Source organism: Bicyclus anynana, chromosome 16, assembly GCF_947172395.1.
Source record: "Bicyclus anynana chromosome 16, ilBicAnyn1.1, whole genome shotgun sequence".
In the NCBI taxonomy this organism is placed as follows: domain Eukaryota; kingdom Metazoa; phylum Arthropoda; class Insecta; order Lepidoptera; family Nymphalidae; genus Bicyclus; species Bicyclus anynana.
Genome location: NC_069098.1, coordinates 15734469 through 15752928, shown reverse-complemented (window position 1 = coordinate 15752928; position 18460 = coordinate 15734469). Strand labels below are relative to the sequence as shown.

Here is an 18460-nt window from a genome sequence, read left to right as displayed (position 1 = left end):
AAATTGATGCAGATGAGATGGCGTCGGGAATTTTAAGTGAAATCTGAATAATATTTTGTATTTATGCACTTCGCTGCTAGACTTTAATGTGCTCCTAACAGAAGTGATATTTTCATATTTCTACCATTACGAAGGACTCTTGAGCTTGACGAAATATGGAAGTGTGACATTAGCATTACATTCGAGGCTTTATTAATTTCCGTTGAACATACTACTCGTACTACTATTTTACTGTTACGTTACTATTGTTTTATGAGAGCTAGAATACTCCCGTGGAAAAGATAAAAACCCCGAAAAAAAAAATCCCAGCCCAGCCTTTGGTAGTATCCTACTAGAGCAGCTTTCGATATTCTTATTGATGATGATGATGATTTTTGTCGATTAATATAAATTTCATGATTTTGGTACCTACCTATATAATATTCAACTTAACAATATAAAGTATAATATTTAAGTATCGTTTGATAAAACGTGAAAACGTGTATTATGTTAAAAAATGTTTTTCAGGAAATAATAATCGGTTCTCATTTAATGTAAGCGTTTGGGGACATTTTCGTAAAATTTTAGGTATGTTAGAGATAAATCTGTTAAAAAGGAACATTTTTACCTTTTACCGAGTTGAAGGATTCATGACGTTACCTCGTTAAAGAGATAACATGAGCTCTCTTGAGAAATGTCATGTTCTTGAAGCTTGCAGGCAGTATGCATAATTTAAAATAAATAGGCTTTAAATAATTACGTGAATTCAAAAGACATGGTTAGAGTTAAGATTACCTTGATCTAATAGATATAATATATAATTTGTAAATAAACCCAAAATATGTCTAAATATACATAGGTTTACCGAATGCCTACAACTTTCCATATGTCTGATCACATTGTAAAGCATGTTGCAGGCTCCTCTACGAAGGCTTTATCTATGAAACATAAAAGGCGTTTGGGACGTTTGGCTTGCTAAACTTGATCTAAGCTTAGTGTAAGTGACTCAAACAAACTGTCCACCCCCACTCACCATTATCAACCCATTTAATGGCCTACTACAGTGCCAGGACTCCTTCTTATTAGGAGAGGGGATATTGAGCTTAGACCCACCACGCTGCCCCATTGTGGTTTGACGAATCCACTCACCGATGATCAGTGCACAACAACGCTTTTTGTTACGAATAATGTCATTCCGAGATTATTTCAAAAGAAATATAGCGTGAATTAAAATGCAAGTGATGCCATCGTGTTTTCGTTGTTAACTAAAGATACTTGACATGTGAATGCATACATAAACGTTGCTGGACTGATGTTAAATCGGTAGTATCGCGCATAGTGCGCTGCCCGTTGTCCAGCGTGGTAATATTCACCGACATTGGGCGAAATTCTGGTACTTTAGAACAAGCAGCGGGCTAGCAAACCGGCGGTAGGTAGAAGTCAGATTTTAAAAGGCAACGCTGGCCCACCAGTGAATTAAGAAAATTCTCTGGTGTGAAGGTTTCCTCACGATGTTTTCCTTCACCGTTTGAGACACGTGATATTTAATTTCTTAAAATGTACACAACTGAAAAGTTGGAGGTGCATGCCCCGGATCGGATTCGAACCTACGCTCTTCGGAATCAGAGGCAGAGGTCATATCCACTGGGCTATCACGTCTACAATGTTGGATTTTTGTACTTGGAGATAATAAGGTCCGCGTATCCACTGTGACCCTTAGAGAGTCCTTGGCGCTCCTTCATCTAACCCTCGGGGTCTCAATTGGTAGAGCTGCGGTCTCCCAAACCCATCGGTGACCTGTAACGATATTTCATGATCAAACAGCGAATTCAGTATAAGAAAAATAAGTTGTTAAGCTGCAAGTTGTGGAACAGGTTTGAACATTCGCCGTTTTCGTGGCTCCTGTGCAGTGTTTGTGGAATAATGCAGCCTACCCGCTTATTCCCAGCTGTACGGAACCACTGTGTACACGAGCGGTATCTCTCCGCTGCAGGAACCGCTTTTTATTATTACATTTATTACCACTTTCGCTCACTCACTCTCGTAAACGGGTGCATTCTCAAGTTTAAGCGAACCTTGAGTAGTCGCTCCTACGAGTAGCAGCTGCATATAAGTGGTCTACAAAAGGCTTTCTAGAAGATAATTTACATTTTAAAGATATTTTATATTCCTCTAAAATAATTTCTAAATTTCCTGTAAAAAATGTGCATTGATAGCCCAGTGGATGACCTCTGCCTTCGATTCCAGAGGGTGTGGGTTCGAATTCGGTCCGGGGCATGCACCTCCAACTTTTCAGTTGTGTGCATTTAAAGATATTAAATGTCACGTGTCTCAAACGGTGAAGGAAAACATCGTGATCGTGCATACTAGAGAACTTTCTTAATTCTTTACGTGTCTGAAGTCTGCCAATCCTCATTGGGCCAGCGTGGTGGACTATTGGCCTAACTCCTCTCATTCTGAGAAGAGACTCGAACTCAGCAGTGAGCCGAATTTGGTTTGATAATGATGATGATGAATTTCTAAATCCATTTTTAGTCTTTCTTAGTTGTGTGCGTGTATGAATACCTTAAAACGATTATTTTAAGGGTAATATAAAATGTTTCAATTTGTATCGAAGATAATTCAGAACGAGGGCCATTGTTGGTCAGACCTTCGTTATTTTTAAAAGCCGATAGCTTGTCAGGTGCTCGAACCATAAACAAGTACGACAGGAAATTATGAAGTTTGGATCGTGGTGGTGGTATCTTTACCTACCTATCGTACATACGGTAGAAGCATGGGCCAAACTATCAGCTTGCATAAAATCATGAAGGTTCTGTACTTATTAGATGAAATGATGAAATTAAAGCGCCTGCATATAAGATAATAGCAATTGTTTCAGAATAATATCAACTTAAGCATTGCTTATTCTACGGCTAGATTTAATCTTGTTTATAAAAAAATAATGTATCTATTATATGAATACATAATATGCCTTCACCAATGTTTACGTACAAGTATTACAAATATGTAGACAAATAAACAAATTTTCTTTATAATCAAAGTCAGAGGCAAAAATCATTTATTTAAATTAGGCTCAGTTTACAAGCACTTTCGTCACACGTCATGTCATGATTGAATGGTGATAATTAACGTCGAAAACTTAAAACCAAAGTTACGAGGTTTCAAATACGCCTTTGTCCGAGAAGAGCCGATATCCAACTCAGCCAGTCAGGGCAGCCAGCCAGTCAGGCCAGCCAGCCAGCCACCCAGCCACAACAAACATCAACTTATAGATCGTTGTGATGGTCAACCAGATAATACCAACCATAATAATAACCATAGCAGGTAAGTATCGTGTTGCGTTTTACTCAAAATCCTTTTTTCTGACCCAAAAAAAGGAAACTTCTGTTCTGCAATGATGAAATAACTGACTTATTTTTAACAATATTAACCGTTCAATAATTTGACTAATATTCCCTTTCTCCTCGTACTAGTTGTAAAGACGGGAATCGAAGCCACGACCTCTCGCTGTTGACTTCGATGCCTGAACCATAAAGCGGGTGTGGCTCAAACTAATAAATTTTGCCAAATTAGTTTTACACTTGCGTCGTAGAGTACCAAATCTCACTCATGGTTTACGAGAGTAATATCTTTTCTTAAGTAATTATAAGGCGACATAAGTCCTTCAGGGCCGTTTCCACCCATTCTCACCTAATATCAGACAAAATAAGAGCGTGACCCTCATTAATCAACCCTCGCCTAATACATAACCCTCTTAAGGGGTAAAATTTTAATTAAAAGGAACAAAGATGGCGCGATGTATGCGGGAGACATTCTATTTGGTTATGTATTTCGAATATTTGAATATGTGGATGTTATATACCATACGAACATTACCATAGACGCGACCTCGATGTGAGCAAACAATGTGGTACATTTCGAAAATTATAATTACAAGATTTTAACGAATTTAAATATGAAATGGTCTGTAAATGAGAAAATTTTAAATTAAGTAGCTTGGATTTTCTTTTTTTATTTTCCGAAAATGTGTCAAAACTGGATAATTGTATGATTCGGATTTATTCACCGAGGTTTCCCCAAACCTATTTTCGCACTTATTAAAACGAAAACATCATCATACATAGTAATAATTTTAAAATTAACTTATGCTACAAACTCTCGAAACTCGTATTGCTCGCAGGCACCGCGATGACCCTCTGCGGTCTTCAACGCACAACGGCCAATCAAATGGCTAATTGCGGAAACGGCCCAGAATAAAGAAGAAGACCCTCTGCGGTTTTCGCAGAATTAGTTTCTTCTGCGTTCTCTGTAAAGCAATTTTTTGTGTGTTTGCACAGTTTTTTTCGTGCACCCAAATGAAACACCGTACAGTGTCATACTTCTGTTCTTGTGAAGTTCTGCTGCAACAAGTTTTTAACTAAAAAGCCCGTTTGAATATTTTACGTGGTCGTTTCGTCAAATCTGCATATTGCTTTTAACATCCAATGCTACAGCGGTGTTCGTAGTTGGAAAATGGAAAAATATCGTATTTGAAGTTATATTTATTCAGACCAGAATACCAACACCTGATCTATCAAGAATATAAAAAGTCAACTCATCGTATCGATTTGTTTGGAAGCAGGGGCGTAGCTATCGCCGTATCAGCCGTATCAATGATATGGGGCCCCGTACTACAGGGGCCCCATGTCATTGATAAATATATTATACATTAACATAAATTTTGTATTGAAGTATACTCGTAAGTAACATCGCAGGTCAGTCAGCCTGTGTCAGTACTCAGGCGTTCTCAGGTCTTATCGGGAACCGGCTGAGAGCTGAGCATCGTCGAGGATTTATTTTGCTTTCATTCTGTGTGCCTTGCGGCCTCTTAGTGTTTGACTTGCCAGTTATTTCATTTTAATTTACTGAGACAGTTTACTTTGTGATGGTTCTAGTTCACGTTAAATGTGGCTCATGGTTTGAGTTTGAAGCAAGGAAGTTTGCTTTTGACTTTAAAAAGTTATCTTTGCTCATATGCTAACAAAAACGGTCGTAAATTCCCAAGACGCTGAAAATTTACATGAAATGAAATTTATGCACGGCTGAAAGATTTCATTGGAGTAAAAACTGAAAGTTCGTAGGAGTAAGTAAGTGAGTTTTAACGGCCTCCGTGGCGCAGTGGTATGCGCGGTGGAATTACAAGACGGAGGTCCTGGGTTCGGTCCCCGGCCGGGCTGATTGAGGTTTTCTTAATTGGTCCAGGTTTGGCTGGTGGGAGACCACCCTGCCGGCAAAGACGTACCGCCAACTGTGTCCGTTATTATGTTCGCCTCATTTGATTCGAACCTGGACTTCATTAGCCGTAATCGTAAAAGCTTACCAATGAGATAAAAAAAATACGAATACTTTAAGTAATTAGTAATAATAAGCTTCCACCTACAAATTATAAATAAAATAATTTGCTATCGATAGAATCGACGAGAAAAAACGCCTGTGTTATTCTGAGCGCAAATCTGAACAGTAAATAATGAGCTATTATTTTTAAAGAAAAAAGAAACAATATTCGTCCCGTTTTACAATACGAGTATAATAGCACTTAAGAAGCTTTCTATTTCCGTCGTTCAAAAATTTCCGCTTGATTCAATTGGTGGTATTGGCGTCAGCTACCAAGTTTTCCGTTGGCCAAGTTTTCCCGTCGTCAAGTTGCAGGTATGCTTCGAGTTTTCCAACTCGCAGTCACGCTCCATTTGGTGCGTCTCACAGTTTGCTCGAATTTTTCCACGTTTTCCATAATTCATATATGATAATGATCCCTTTTAGATGTCAATATGATAATTTTTGGTGGCTTTTTGTCGTTCCACTTCTTAATAAATTTTATTTTGTATTGAATATAGAGAAGGGCTTTTTGACACAATAACGCTAGATTGCTGAATGGAAATTCATGCAACGGAGACGGGGCGCCCACTTGTTTTTACTTTAGAGCTTTTATTTCTGTCTAATCAGTGCAAATTTACAGCCTCGAGTTAAGGATGTTGCAACCCCCACTTTCGGAGAGGTTAAGCCGTCGGTCCCGGTCATTTACATTTACTAGTACATCAGATAGTGATCGATAAGATCATATAAGATAAATAAAAATATTATTACCATAACCCCACGCCCGCATTGGAACAGCGTGGGTCTAAGCTGCATTATATACCCTCTCAAATACGGAGGGAGGCCTGACCATGTATGGCGTTAAAATAGGCTAATGATGATTAATATGAAAAATTATGTCCTTAGACTTCAGGCCACGTAATTATCTCATCAGGCCAAGCTATCGGTAATAAGAGTTAATAATGGTTAATCATAGTTTGGCAAGGAAATTTTAGGCAAACTACTCGCAATACCTATATTTTTTAACCGACTTTCAAAAAGGAGGAGGTTCTACGTTCGGCTGTATATATGTTTTTTTAACCAACTTCCAAAAAGGAGGCAGTGTCGTGTTTTAATTAATTTCTGAAAGAACTACAGAAATTTTGTAATTTCAACAGCTTGAATTGAAACACCACTGGCTTGGTCCGCCTTCAAACTGATCAGAAGGTAACACATAGGTTCGATGTTATTTTTTGCTTTTTAGTTTTGGTTACATTTTGTGTTGGAAGTCGGTTGATTTTTTTTAAAGCTCTATGTGAATTATTGTAACCTTACTTCTATTTTAAAGATTAATTTCACTGCACTATAAGTCATTGTCATATTTATTTTAAGCGAGCATTTTTGTTTATTTTGTGAGAAATCTTTATCCTTCATTAATTGGGCCCCCCAACTAATTTTGATACAGGACTCCAAGGCACGCTGCGCCACTGCTAGTATATAGTTATAGGTATACGAGTAGCTTCAGCGATATATTTTATTGTTGGCGGAATTCATTCGGACTCCCGGAGGCGTAGTTGAAGAGTTATGAAGTAACATTATTATATTAGTTTGTTTGTGCGTTACGTGCCTGCTAATTACGTTACATTAATCATCTCGCCCGATGTATGAGTGCGAACATTCCCTCCGCGCTACAGCCTCCCAGAGGGGCTGTAACTTGTAGCCTCCCTTTATTAATAATAGGAACTTGTCCAAAACACGTTTGGTGCATTTACATAGTTTAAAGTTTAAACTAAAAATGCCGTGCATGTTGAATACACAAAACAATATTTGCCATAATATGTATTAATATGTCTAATATATTCGTTCCCCTCTGACTGAAAATACTGTGTTAGGACTTAGGAGACGATAATAGTCCAGCGGACGGATTGAACCCAAGACCCTTCGGTGCCTTTACCGTGGATTTATTGAGGCTTTATAAATAACTAGGTAACACCACGTGGTTTCACACGCGTGGTTCCCCTTCCCGTAGGAATATGGGATTAATGTATAGACTCTCTATATATATATCTTCCTCGATAAATGGGCTATCTAACACTGGAATATTTTTTTAAATCGGACCAGTAGTTCCTGAGACTAGCGCGTTCAAACAAACAAACTCTTCAATATTAAAATTAATATAGATGTATTTTTAAATTGAATGGAAAAGGATGGAGGAGGCCTATACCCAAAACTGGGTGCTCCAATAACAACATAAAAACACTGACATACTTATAATCGTAAATTATTAAATTGACATCATAATATAGACAAAAATAGAATAAAATACGAGTATTACTAAATTGACGTTAATAATAATTTGATTTTATATTGACATTTGTTTATTACATATTGACAAAGTTGTATTATTTGTATTATTATGTATTTGTAATTTGGTTATTGGAATAAAGGCTATTATTATTTTTAAATTGCACTTGATTAACATTTTAATTCAAATTAAATAGGTTTATTTCATTTAAATTTCCCAACAAAGGCAGGAATTCAAAAGCCTATTATGTTAAACAGCTTTCCAACGTTATCAGCGGAGGCTGCGCTGATAGCACGGCGCAGAGCGGTAATGACTCTGTCCCGGGGAGAGCCGCGCGCACCCACTGTAAATACAACAGCTTTGATTCTACAGACATTTATCACCGAGAGCCTGTCATAGCTAGACTAACCTCATGTTAGGAAGGCTTCAAGTTTGTCAGCCTATGTTCTTTTCGTAGTCAAGTACGGTAAGATCCAATTATGGAGTATGGATTGTTGTGGCTTTGAAATATAGATGTTTTAAGAGTCCACACCCTCAAACATCTGAAGAATAAAGCATATTTTTTTAATATGTTGTACATGAGATGAGCATGATATGACGTTTATAATTTTGTTTTGTGTATGTTAAAGGTAACATGATTTTGATGATTGTCAAGCGATTTTAGAATTGTTATTTTTTTGTAGAAATGTAGTCACTTAGTATCATTGTTTCTGTAGTTATTATTGTGTTAAGTTTCTAAATATGTGAGAAATATTGTTATCGTCAACGAAATTGGTCTTTATTTTGTGTTCCAGACTGATGATTTAACATTCAAGAATATTGACGGCCGCGTGCCACAGTGGGTCGTGGCTCGCAACCTTTCTTATAGTCTATGATCCGACATTAGAAATATATACCCACATTTGTTATACATTAATGCTATGAAATAAATAACAGATAATGTCAGGCAACCCATGTGCAATGTGTCAATGTGAATATTTTCCATCAATTATTTCTCATCCCAATTTTATAACAGATGAGGATATATGTTTCTTATACCGGCTCTAGTACTATATAGGTTCGATGCCCACTACTAGAAAATATTTGTGTGATTAGCATGGGTGTTTTCCAGTGTCTGAGTGTGTTTATTATGATAAATAAATAATCGTTTATTTAAAGCAACAAAGACTCAATCATACATAGAAAGAAAAACATGTCAATAATTAATGACAAGTGCGATTGTCCCTGAAATGTCAAAAATGGAATTAATAATCGTACATACGATTAATTTTACTTAAGATTATTAATTCCAGTCAGTAAAATGACATTTCAGTGACAGTTGCACTTGTCATTTTACTGACTAATCTTAAATAGTTTAAACCGTCAAAATACTGTTCAGGCAGACTGTTTCGATATTTTTGACGAGAAGATGAATATTTATTTATATTAAGTCTATGTGATATAGATATGTAATTAATACAACAAAAATATACTTATATAATCATTTATTACATATTTACAAAGGATTGCAAAGAAATTCGTTGTAAAATTATCACATACAAATGAAAAATTTACTTAAGTCATCGAGGTGTTGGGATAATTTTGTCATGATGGGCTCTCTTTGGTCATGATACTATTCATTCAGTTTCATGTATTCAAGAACGTCGAACATCGGTATCTGTGATGACCTGTCATATATACAGCGAGTATTGAAAAGATTTGTAGGATGAACACATTGAGGAAAATAGGAATGCTTAGGTAGTTTAATGGTAGCCGTATCCTGCCAGACCGTGACCGTATCCTCCGTATCCTCCGTAACCTCCGTAACCTCCGTGTCCGTAGCCTCCGTATCCTCCGTGTCCATAGCCACCGTATCCGCCGTATCCACCTGCGAAAAAAGGTACATTTTATTCTTCTGCAGTAATATAAGCGTTTCATCATCAGTAACAACTCATATATAGCTTTTAGCTATTATTGAATACGAGTCTTCTGAATGAGAAGGGTTAGGCTAATAGTCCACCAGTAGTCTGGATTGCCAGAGTTCACACAAGTCTAGAATTAAGAACATTCTCATTTATGCAGGTTTCCTCATGATGTTTTTTCTTCAATGTTTGAGACACGTGATATTTAATTTCTTAAAATGCGAAGGTGCATGCCCCAGACCGGATTAGCACCTACGCCCTCCGAATCAAAGGCAGAGTTATATCCACTGGGCTATCATGGCTACAAATAATTATACTCGCATTTAAATAAATAGTTTCAAACGGTCCAAAATAATGAAACGACTGGTGGTTTCATAAATACACGCTTAAACAAACTCAGCCAGCTTTATTATAGCCGTAGTTATTAGAAAAGTTTGTAGATTTGGATAGTTGTTGCTTATTTTAACAACCTTTTGTATAAAAGAGGTGTGGTTTAGGTTTGTTGTATCTGTCTAAGTACCTATGGTTTGTATTTGTGTGTAAGCATTGTATTCTATCGATATTATTTTGATTCATGATGGAAGTGAACTGAAATTATACCAGTTTTTATATTGCAGTCTAGATCAATATGAATTACCCAGGCCAGAGTATCCACCATATCCGCCGTATCCGCCATATCCGCCGTATCCGCCACCGAGTCCGCTGTAGCCACCATATCCGCCCAATCCGTTGTATCCTCCGTATCCGCCGTTGTGCACGGTGGTGTAAGCTACTTTGCTAACGGCAGGAGCTGAAAGAAATCGTTTTTTTTCTAAATCTTGCATTTGTTACAATTTATTATTGAAGCCCCAATAGCTCAACGGTTAGAACGGTCGGACTCATCACGGAGAGGTGGTGGTTCGATCCCCGCCCCGTTGGTCATTGTCTTACCCACTCCTGACATAGTCTTTCCCGTCTAGTTGGAGGGATTTAAAAAAAAATTAGAAAAAAAAAATATATTTGAAAAAAGGTCGAGTACTTAGTGTGTGTGAAAGCATAACAAATAAACACATAAATTCATATTTATAAAACAAAACCTAAGAAAACGATACTTGATTTAGTATGAAAAGATCAGACTACATCAAGTCGGCACTCTATTAAATACATGTCGATCATTTGGACAAAAGTCGGTTTATTTTGCGAATGATTGATCACAAGTCACAATAATTCATAGTCCATTGAGTCACAATAGTAAAATGAATGATTGAGATCTCAATAATAGTAATGGCCATTGATAAGGTCACTGAATAATAATAAATATTTTGCAAAAAAAACTACGCGAGCAAGTACCGTGACTGTTTTTATTGTGGCCTTTGTAAAAACTAAGTAGGTACCATTCACTAAAATTATTTAGTTCCTTGGAACTTACGAACGGAAGGAGTCTTATAATGTATTTACGTTTATAAAATTATGTTATTTATTATAGTATTAATAGTTAGATAGGTATAGACTATCACGACGATATCAGTTTATTTTTAAACATTTTCGAATTCGAAATCGATTATTTCAAATAGACTTATTACAAGCCTTTTTAAAAGGCCAGTCTGTATATTTGTAATAAATCTGAACTTGTAATGGTTCTGAAAAACATAAAATTTATTAACATTTATTACATAATTCTTTTTAAGTCATGATTGTTCGAATCTAATAACTTTATAGATACGTAGGTAGTATTGGGTATCTAAGTAATTTTAAACTATGGCAATTTTAAATATACCAACATTTACAAGACCTTTTGAAGAGAACGAGCCTAATAAGCAAAAGTTATGCAACTAATGGTACAAAAGACGCCATAATTTAGAATTTAAATTTATTTGGAACAAAGTGGATGCTATTCGGAGGCCTGACAAGTGCTCAGAGCGTCTCAGTGAACCAACGAGAAAGATGAGACGGCTTATGATCATTATTGGGTATATGATGTGTTCCAATAACATAGAGTAGACAAACTACATAACTGTCTCCTGTCTTCACACGTAGAAAATGTCATCTAGGTATTATTTTATTAAAATAACAGATCATAATAAAAATTACATGAATCAGTCGGTAACTTAGTCTGGACTACTTAGGTTGTATGGCAACATTCGGCGAGTTTAATAACTTTTCGAACAAAAAATTTTTTTTTAAATTGGTGAACTACAACATACAGCCAAACATAGACCTTTCTTTGAAGTGGGTGACAAATTAAACAACAACTATGCTTGTAAAATCTGAGTACGCTAGTAAACCAAGTACACAAATCAAACGATTAAATAAATTCGATTAGTTTCGATAGCAATAGAAATCCTTTAGTTGTTCCTAATGATATAACAACAGAAGTATCATTTAGTATGCCAAGGTCTTGCAAGTTCCCACGTCGGTGCAGCGCCCTGTGACACGCTCATAAGAAATCGACAAGATAAGCACCTTAACATTGTGCGCTGACTAATTACTGATTACATATATCAGTGTGTGAACTCGGTATTGTTTCAATTACAGTCTGCATACGCCGAGATTGTAAGCATTTATATAAAATTGCGATGCATGTCAAAATTTTAATTGTTTTAAACATTGGTATTGCAGCTATTTATACTTGACTGAGACAAAAAGCAAGAAATGTATCCTTTGAAACGAGTATTTTTTTAAACAAAATTTTCCACATTACGAAATCGTATTATTTTTTTAACATCTAGCAACTTTTTGATCCATCTTTTGTATTGATCGTTTGCTAAAATATTTAATTTTCGAAAAAGATTGTTAATTAACAGTTTTAAAACAACGGGTCGTAAAGTACCTCCCTGTGATACACTAGACTTTAAGCTGATATTCACAAACGTTGTGCAGTAATTAGAGCAAACAATAGTCTAATCTCCCCAGATACTGGACAGACAGAGACATAGTTACGAGTAGTGGTATTGTCTGTTTTAGTATTTGTAGATAAAGAGCATTGTCGTAAGGCACGAACGGATGTATGGCGCAATAAACTTAATGCTTTCATTTCTAACAGACTAACTGAAATGCATTAAGGGATAGGACACATTATGATTGAGTATAATAACTATAAAGAAATCGCTGATTATAGGCGGGTCAGCACCGTTGTGTTTGGAAGTCCTTACAAAAGGCGTACAGCAGTTGACAGTAGAACATTAGTTAATTTTAACGGTAAATGCCAGTAGTAGCGCGATTTCCTGAAAATGGCTCCACACAAAAGTACAACCACTGTGCGTATGGTAACTTCGTGTTGTATGTTTCTAGAGTATGTGTCCGCCTGTCATAAGCTGTGATCACTGAACAATGTGAGCAATGTGTTTGACCAATAGAATTGTTACTAGATAAATATTGTTTTTATTTTTTTATACGTAAAAATTTTTGATAGGTTTTTAAAAGTTTCGCTTGAGTGTTATTGTACTATTTCAGTGAAATGGATGTACACAATCTTTATTCAGCAGCAGTAACGAGCGTTTGAAGCGAGCGCTATTCGTCTGGTATTAATGTCTGGAAACGATGCAACCGTATGTTGTTGCTAATGCTACTTTTATGTAGAATTTAGATGCGATACAACTTCACTAGCATTGCATTTGTTTTAGTATTTATCGACGTTTCCATTAATATATTCTGATACCTTGATAAACGTTCAATCAATACTCATTCTCAACCTATGGACCCACGACACGGCCAGGTGTCCCTTCTTATAAAAGAAGGGATAAGGAGATTGAACTAACTTCAACACAGTTATTTGTGTTGCGCTAAGCGTAATAAGTACCATAATGGACGTAAAGAACACAATAAAGAAAATCATCTTGTCATAAATAATTAAGAACGATATTCTTTGGGTTAAAGTTATTACTTATTACCAAAAAATTGAAACTGGTATTTTATATAAAATTAAATAATTTATCAAACTAGGAATACTAGTCTACTTTCCTGATTCCGATGCAATTAATATTGAACCTTCTTCCGAGTCAGTTTATCTTAAAGTAATTTCTTTTAAGTAAGTTTGTTTTCTTCGATCCTGGATTAGCAAATTAAACGACAGTTCAAAGTTTAATCGTTTGAGAGGATTTTCGTATTCGAGTTAACAAGTTCCGTTCGTTACAGTTACTAATTAGCAATTAATTAAGGTTCTCTCTCTGTTTTCACATAATAGAGGATCGTGAGTTGAATTTCGAGAAATAAATGTCTTCTAAAAGAGCTTAATGAATTTTCTTTGAAACGCTTTTATCTACAAATTCACGTCGAGCTTGTTTCTTTGAGAGAATAAATGATTCGGCAATATTACATCTTTTATTTTTTGTACATTTGCTACGAATAAATCGGCTCAATTTTCAGGAATATATTTCCTTGAAAATACACCATTCAAATATTTCCAATACATCAGGAAGTCTTGCAAACAATGGCACTAGATTTTAAAATCAAAGAGCCAGTGGATAGAACGAAAGAGCTACGTTATTCCACAAAATTTTCTTTCAGTGTTAAATTTTCAAGGAAGTCATCTGCGACCCTTTGAATGTAAACTACTGTGGAACTCAGAACGTCGCGTAAAAGCCTTTGGTCAATTTAAACTTGCACTCGACTATCGATCTGCAAGCACAGAAATAGTTCTATCAAGCCTTTTAATATTCGATTTCATAGCGAACCGAGTCGAGTATTCAACGACGCAAACTATGAGTTAGTACTGCTAATTCATTATGAGTACCATTCGTTAAACTTTTAAGTTCCTAACTATTTCTACTATTGCTTCTGCAGATTATTTTAGACTAGCAGTTTCCTGCGACTTCGTTTAAGTAGAATCTATATTTTTAAATTTTAAAGAACAGTATTCCCGGTGTATTAAAATTGAAATTTCAAAAACAATTAGTGAGTCTCTAAGTCGCTAAAGTTAACTGCTGTCAAAATATCAGCTAGTTAACTCCAAAATTAAGATTGAATTGTATGACTGTAATAAATTAGAGAGTGATTTACACACACGTTAAAATAATTTGTTTTGTGGAAATAAGTTAAATTGTAACAGCACAATCATATACTTCTATATAATATTCTACAAAAATACTTTTATAGAATAAAAAAAACAGGTGACTTTGGTAAGTAATCTACTCAGAAAGTTATGATAACACTTTTCAACTCATAGAAAGTTACTGAAATAGTTATCAATAAAATTAGATACCTACAAGTAATAAATAGAATATTTTTCATGTGATTCGTTAGTAAAAGTATACTAGATTCAAAAGAAATTGGCAAGTTGTTTGTAAAAATTATACAGCTCGACGACTTTCTTTTACTTTCAGGATTTGTTAAAAAGGTCAAAGATATTTCTTATTATAAAACCCAGTGGTTTCGCATTAGACTGCTTTTTGGGGACATTTTTCTCCATTAATTTGATTTACGGTAAATTGTTAGACATTTTTTGTAAATAAATACGATCAGAACTCTTTGAACTGGAAAGTATCTCCTTTTTCAAAATGTAAAATATTTAATGTACTGGATAATTAATGTTATCAATTCACCAACGTCTCTTTGAGAAAATATTTTTTCCCCTTTCAATATTTGGGCAATTGAGCTTCGATGGTCAACGATTAGTTTATTTTCATTTTACGAAGTTCTTTAAATTAATTACCCAATCGAACAAAAGGAACAATGAGGTAATAATCCTATCAAGGCTTTTACTAAATATTACAAAGAGTTTTCAAAATAATACAACCTTCAGTTCAATCTAGATAACCATCTAATAAAACGTTCAAGTTTTTACTGGTACATGTTTAAATATAATTAATTTAGTTAAAAGAATCAGTGAACAGTGTAATAGTTGCATGATGCTACAACATACTATAGTCAAAACCTTTATTATTGTTTTTTAATAATGCCTCTAAATCTGTGGACTGCTTATGTTTTTAGTGTAAGAGTCATAGTTATTTCTGTTCAACATTGTTCCATTATAACTTACCATAGCCACCGTATCCTCCATATCCGCCGTATCCGCCGTATCCACCGTATCCGCCGTATCCACCGTATCCGCCGTAGCCTCCGTATCCGCCGAGGCCTCCGTAGCCTAAGCCGCTGAGCCCTCTCTTTTCGGTTTTCTTGGCCTCTTCAGCGCACACCGCTGCGAGGGAAAGGGCGACGATAACCTGTAAGAGAATGAATATGTGAATGTTTAAGGAAAATCAATACCTTGTTGCAATTTTATCAGCATTATAAACGTAGTTTAATGATCCACTGCAGATATCGGGCCAACTATTTTTTATAGAAGAAGGTTACGTATTGTAGGGCGATAACGTTTGTTTTTTAGACTTCACTATCAGCCTGATATAAATCATCGTGACTGAGAACGACGAGGTCTCCAAGGCACGGGATGTTGTTACGTAATGAGTTTCCAACTCCCCCTTTAATAGCTGAATTCTTGGAAAGTAAAAATTCACAACCAACCAACCAATGGTCTATAGCCACATACACTGATTAAGACCAACGGGCTATCTGTTATCTTTGTAAACATTATAGTGTAAAACTGTGACGTCACTCAGGTCTCAGCTAAAAATCAGCGCCAGGTGCAGTTGCATTTTTTGCAATTCATGGCATTAATGCTGAGCTACAAGCACATTCTGTTTAGTGTCACAGAGAGTCGTAAAATAGGATGTACCTACAGTATATGTCACTAAAATGAACAAATGTATTTTTATTCTTCCAAAACAATTATGTCCCCAAGCCGATTAACATTAGAGCAGCGGTGGGTAAGCTCCACTTCTATGAGGCTAGTCCAGTAATAGGCAAATCAAATACGTAAATGATGGCGCTTCGAAGTAAGTAATGCCCATAATAATTCGACAACATTGAAGCTTAAGGGCTCTCCACACATCCCATGCAGCGATCTAATTCAAACACAGAAGTAATTTCACGGCAATTTCCACTTATGATTGCAAAAGTCCTGTGGCTCGGTAATGAGTCACGGACATGACCCACACCGTTAATTGTCTATACTTATGAATCTGTGGCGACGTGGCGTAATGTCCTACCAACACAATGAAATTGGCTGACTTTATATTGTCGTTTGATTAGCTCTTTGTCTTACAGCCTCATTACTGCAGTGAGCAAGAGATGAACAATATATTCATATATCGTAATACATAATTATAGTATTCATTTCTGTTATAAATAAGCTTTGTTTGTTAGAGGGATAAGCTCTGAAACTACTGAAGACTTGAGACGATCACAAAATTGGTTGTTCATATGATTTTTTTGTTATACAAATATTACTTGAAATTTTGACTAGCTTTAAACATTATAATTATATACATTGTACATAAAGGATAGTAACTAGCAATGGGTGGGGTCCACCAAAAGACCTGTAGTGCTATTCTGTAACGATGTTTTCTACCTCGCAAGTGCGAGTTTTCAATTCACCTCTATCTTACTCGATACTCTAGAATGAGAAAGATAGAGATGAATTTTAAACAGACTTGCCAGTTATACAAAACATCCTTACAGAATAGTACTACTCGAATTGAACGAAATTAGAAAATTTAAATTCCTAATTTACTGAAATTGGAAATCAAAATGTGAATTTCCCGGTTGTAAGGCAATGGGCCCACTTAAAGTTTAGCGGGATCTCCTTTCAACATCAATATATTAAATGAATACCTGAGATAGATCGGATGCACTGATCGGCTGAGCGAGTATGCAGCAATATGTGGGAAGCCGGCAATTTTCCGTGCAATAGAAGGATATCCACCGGAGACACAAAGCGAAGCGAGACGATTTCGACAAATAGTTGGTTACGGTAACTTGATAACTTAACTTTTGTTGCATTCTTAATTTAAATATGTACTTGTAATATTAACTCATTATGATATTTTAAAAAGAAACGTACTGTTTTGTAATACACACAGATAAGACCCCAAAACATTTTTGGAACTGCCAAGATATAAGTTTAAAAATATTTAATTGGTCGAGATTTTTCTACAACTATTGGTGTTTTCTTAATTTTTATAACGCTTACAGACAACCAGCTGATGGGCATTTTTCTTCACACAGATGTTTTGTAAATGATGATGATAATTAGTGTGAATGATATTTAAAAATATTTAGGGATATTCTAAACCGGTGCCTGTGGTAGTCACTATAAGCAAACATTCTTGTATTTGAAGTAGAAAAAGCCGCTCAGGAAATTGTGCACATGTGTGACATCTTTAATTTCCACTTGTGCACACAAAAATATATATGGTGCGGTGAATTTGTGTTTGGGACCTCACGAATTTCAAACCACCATCAGACCATTGAGCTATTGGAGGCACTGTCTTTTTTACAGTAATTTCAATTACAAAACAAGTTGAGGTTCAAATGTATAGATGAAGAATGATTTTCAAGTGAAATATAGCAATATTATCTTTGATTTTTAGTTTTAATTGTATTCTAATTTCTGTTCAACTAGCCATAAAAATGGTTTCAAGTGATTTATGAACCTTTCTGAATTTTTGATTTGTTGATTACCCAGGATACTAGATACATTTTTATACTAGATAGATTTATCGTGTAAGGTCCTGAAAAGAGTTGATGATAAAATAATATGTTATTATCCTTACCAGGAACTTCATGTTGGTGTTGTTAGTCAAGCACTGGTCAAGTGACTGATGCCAGATGAAGCAGCCGTCAGTTTATATACGCTGCGCGTGCGCCGCCGACGCCGCAGAATACTGACCATTTTTTCTCCGCCCAAGGATAATGGCTGCGGAACTTGAGAAAGAGGGTTGCTGTTTCAAATTATTCATAAAATTTTGCAGCGTTTTAGTCAAATCACGACCTTTAAAGGTGTATAACTAATTAAGGATTAAGTAGGTTTTAAGCCCTGATGCACTTTTCATAAGCATGACAAGACATTGATACCCTTAGGTTTATCTCATTTATTGTAAGGAGGGTGGATTGACTCCGTAGTTGG

At 35.7% G+C, this 18460-nt stretch overlaps 1 protein-coding gene across 1 annotated transcript; it reads right to left on the bottom strand.

The window, feature by feature from the left end:
• Positions 1-9085: 9085 nt before the first annotated feature.
• On the bottom strand, positions 9086-18255 carry LOC112056584 (uncharacterized). The gene is made up of 4 exons (XM_024097032.2): positions 18108-18255; positions 15476-15659; positions 10157-10309; positions 9086-9485 (listed from the first exon to the last, which is right to left on the bottom strand). The coding sequence occupies exons 1-4, from the start codon at positions 18117-18119 to the stop codon at positions 9361-9363; spliced, it is 474 nt and encodes a 157-aa protein (XP_023952800.1). The 5' UTR covers positions 18120-18255; the 3' UTR covers positions 9086-9360.
• Positions 18256-18460: the final 205 nt, after the last annotated feature.

Coding starts and splice junctions, on each gene's coding strand:
- LOC112056584 (XM_024097032.2), bottom strand. Junction 10,310..15,475: donor TGGAGGATACGGTGGCTATG/GTAAGTTATAAT, acceptor GATTTCTTTCAG/CTCCTGCCGTTAGCAAAGTA. Junction 9,486..10,156: donor TGGTGGATACTCTGGCCTGG/GTAATTCATATT, acceptor CTTTTTTCGCAG/GTGGATACGGCGGATACGGT.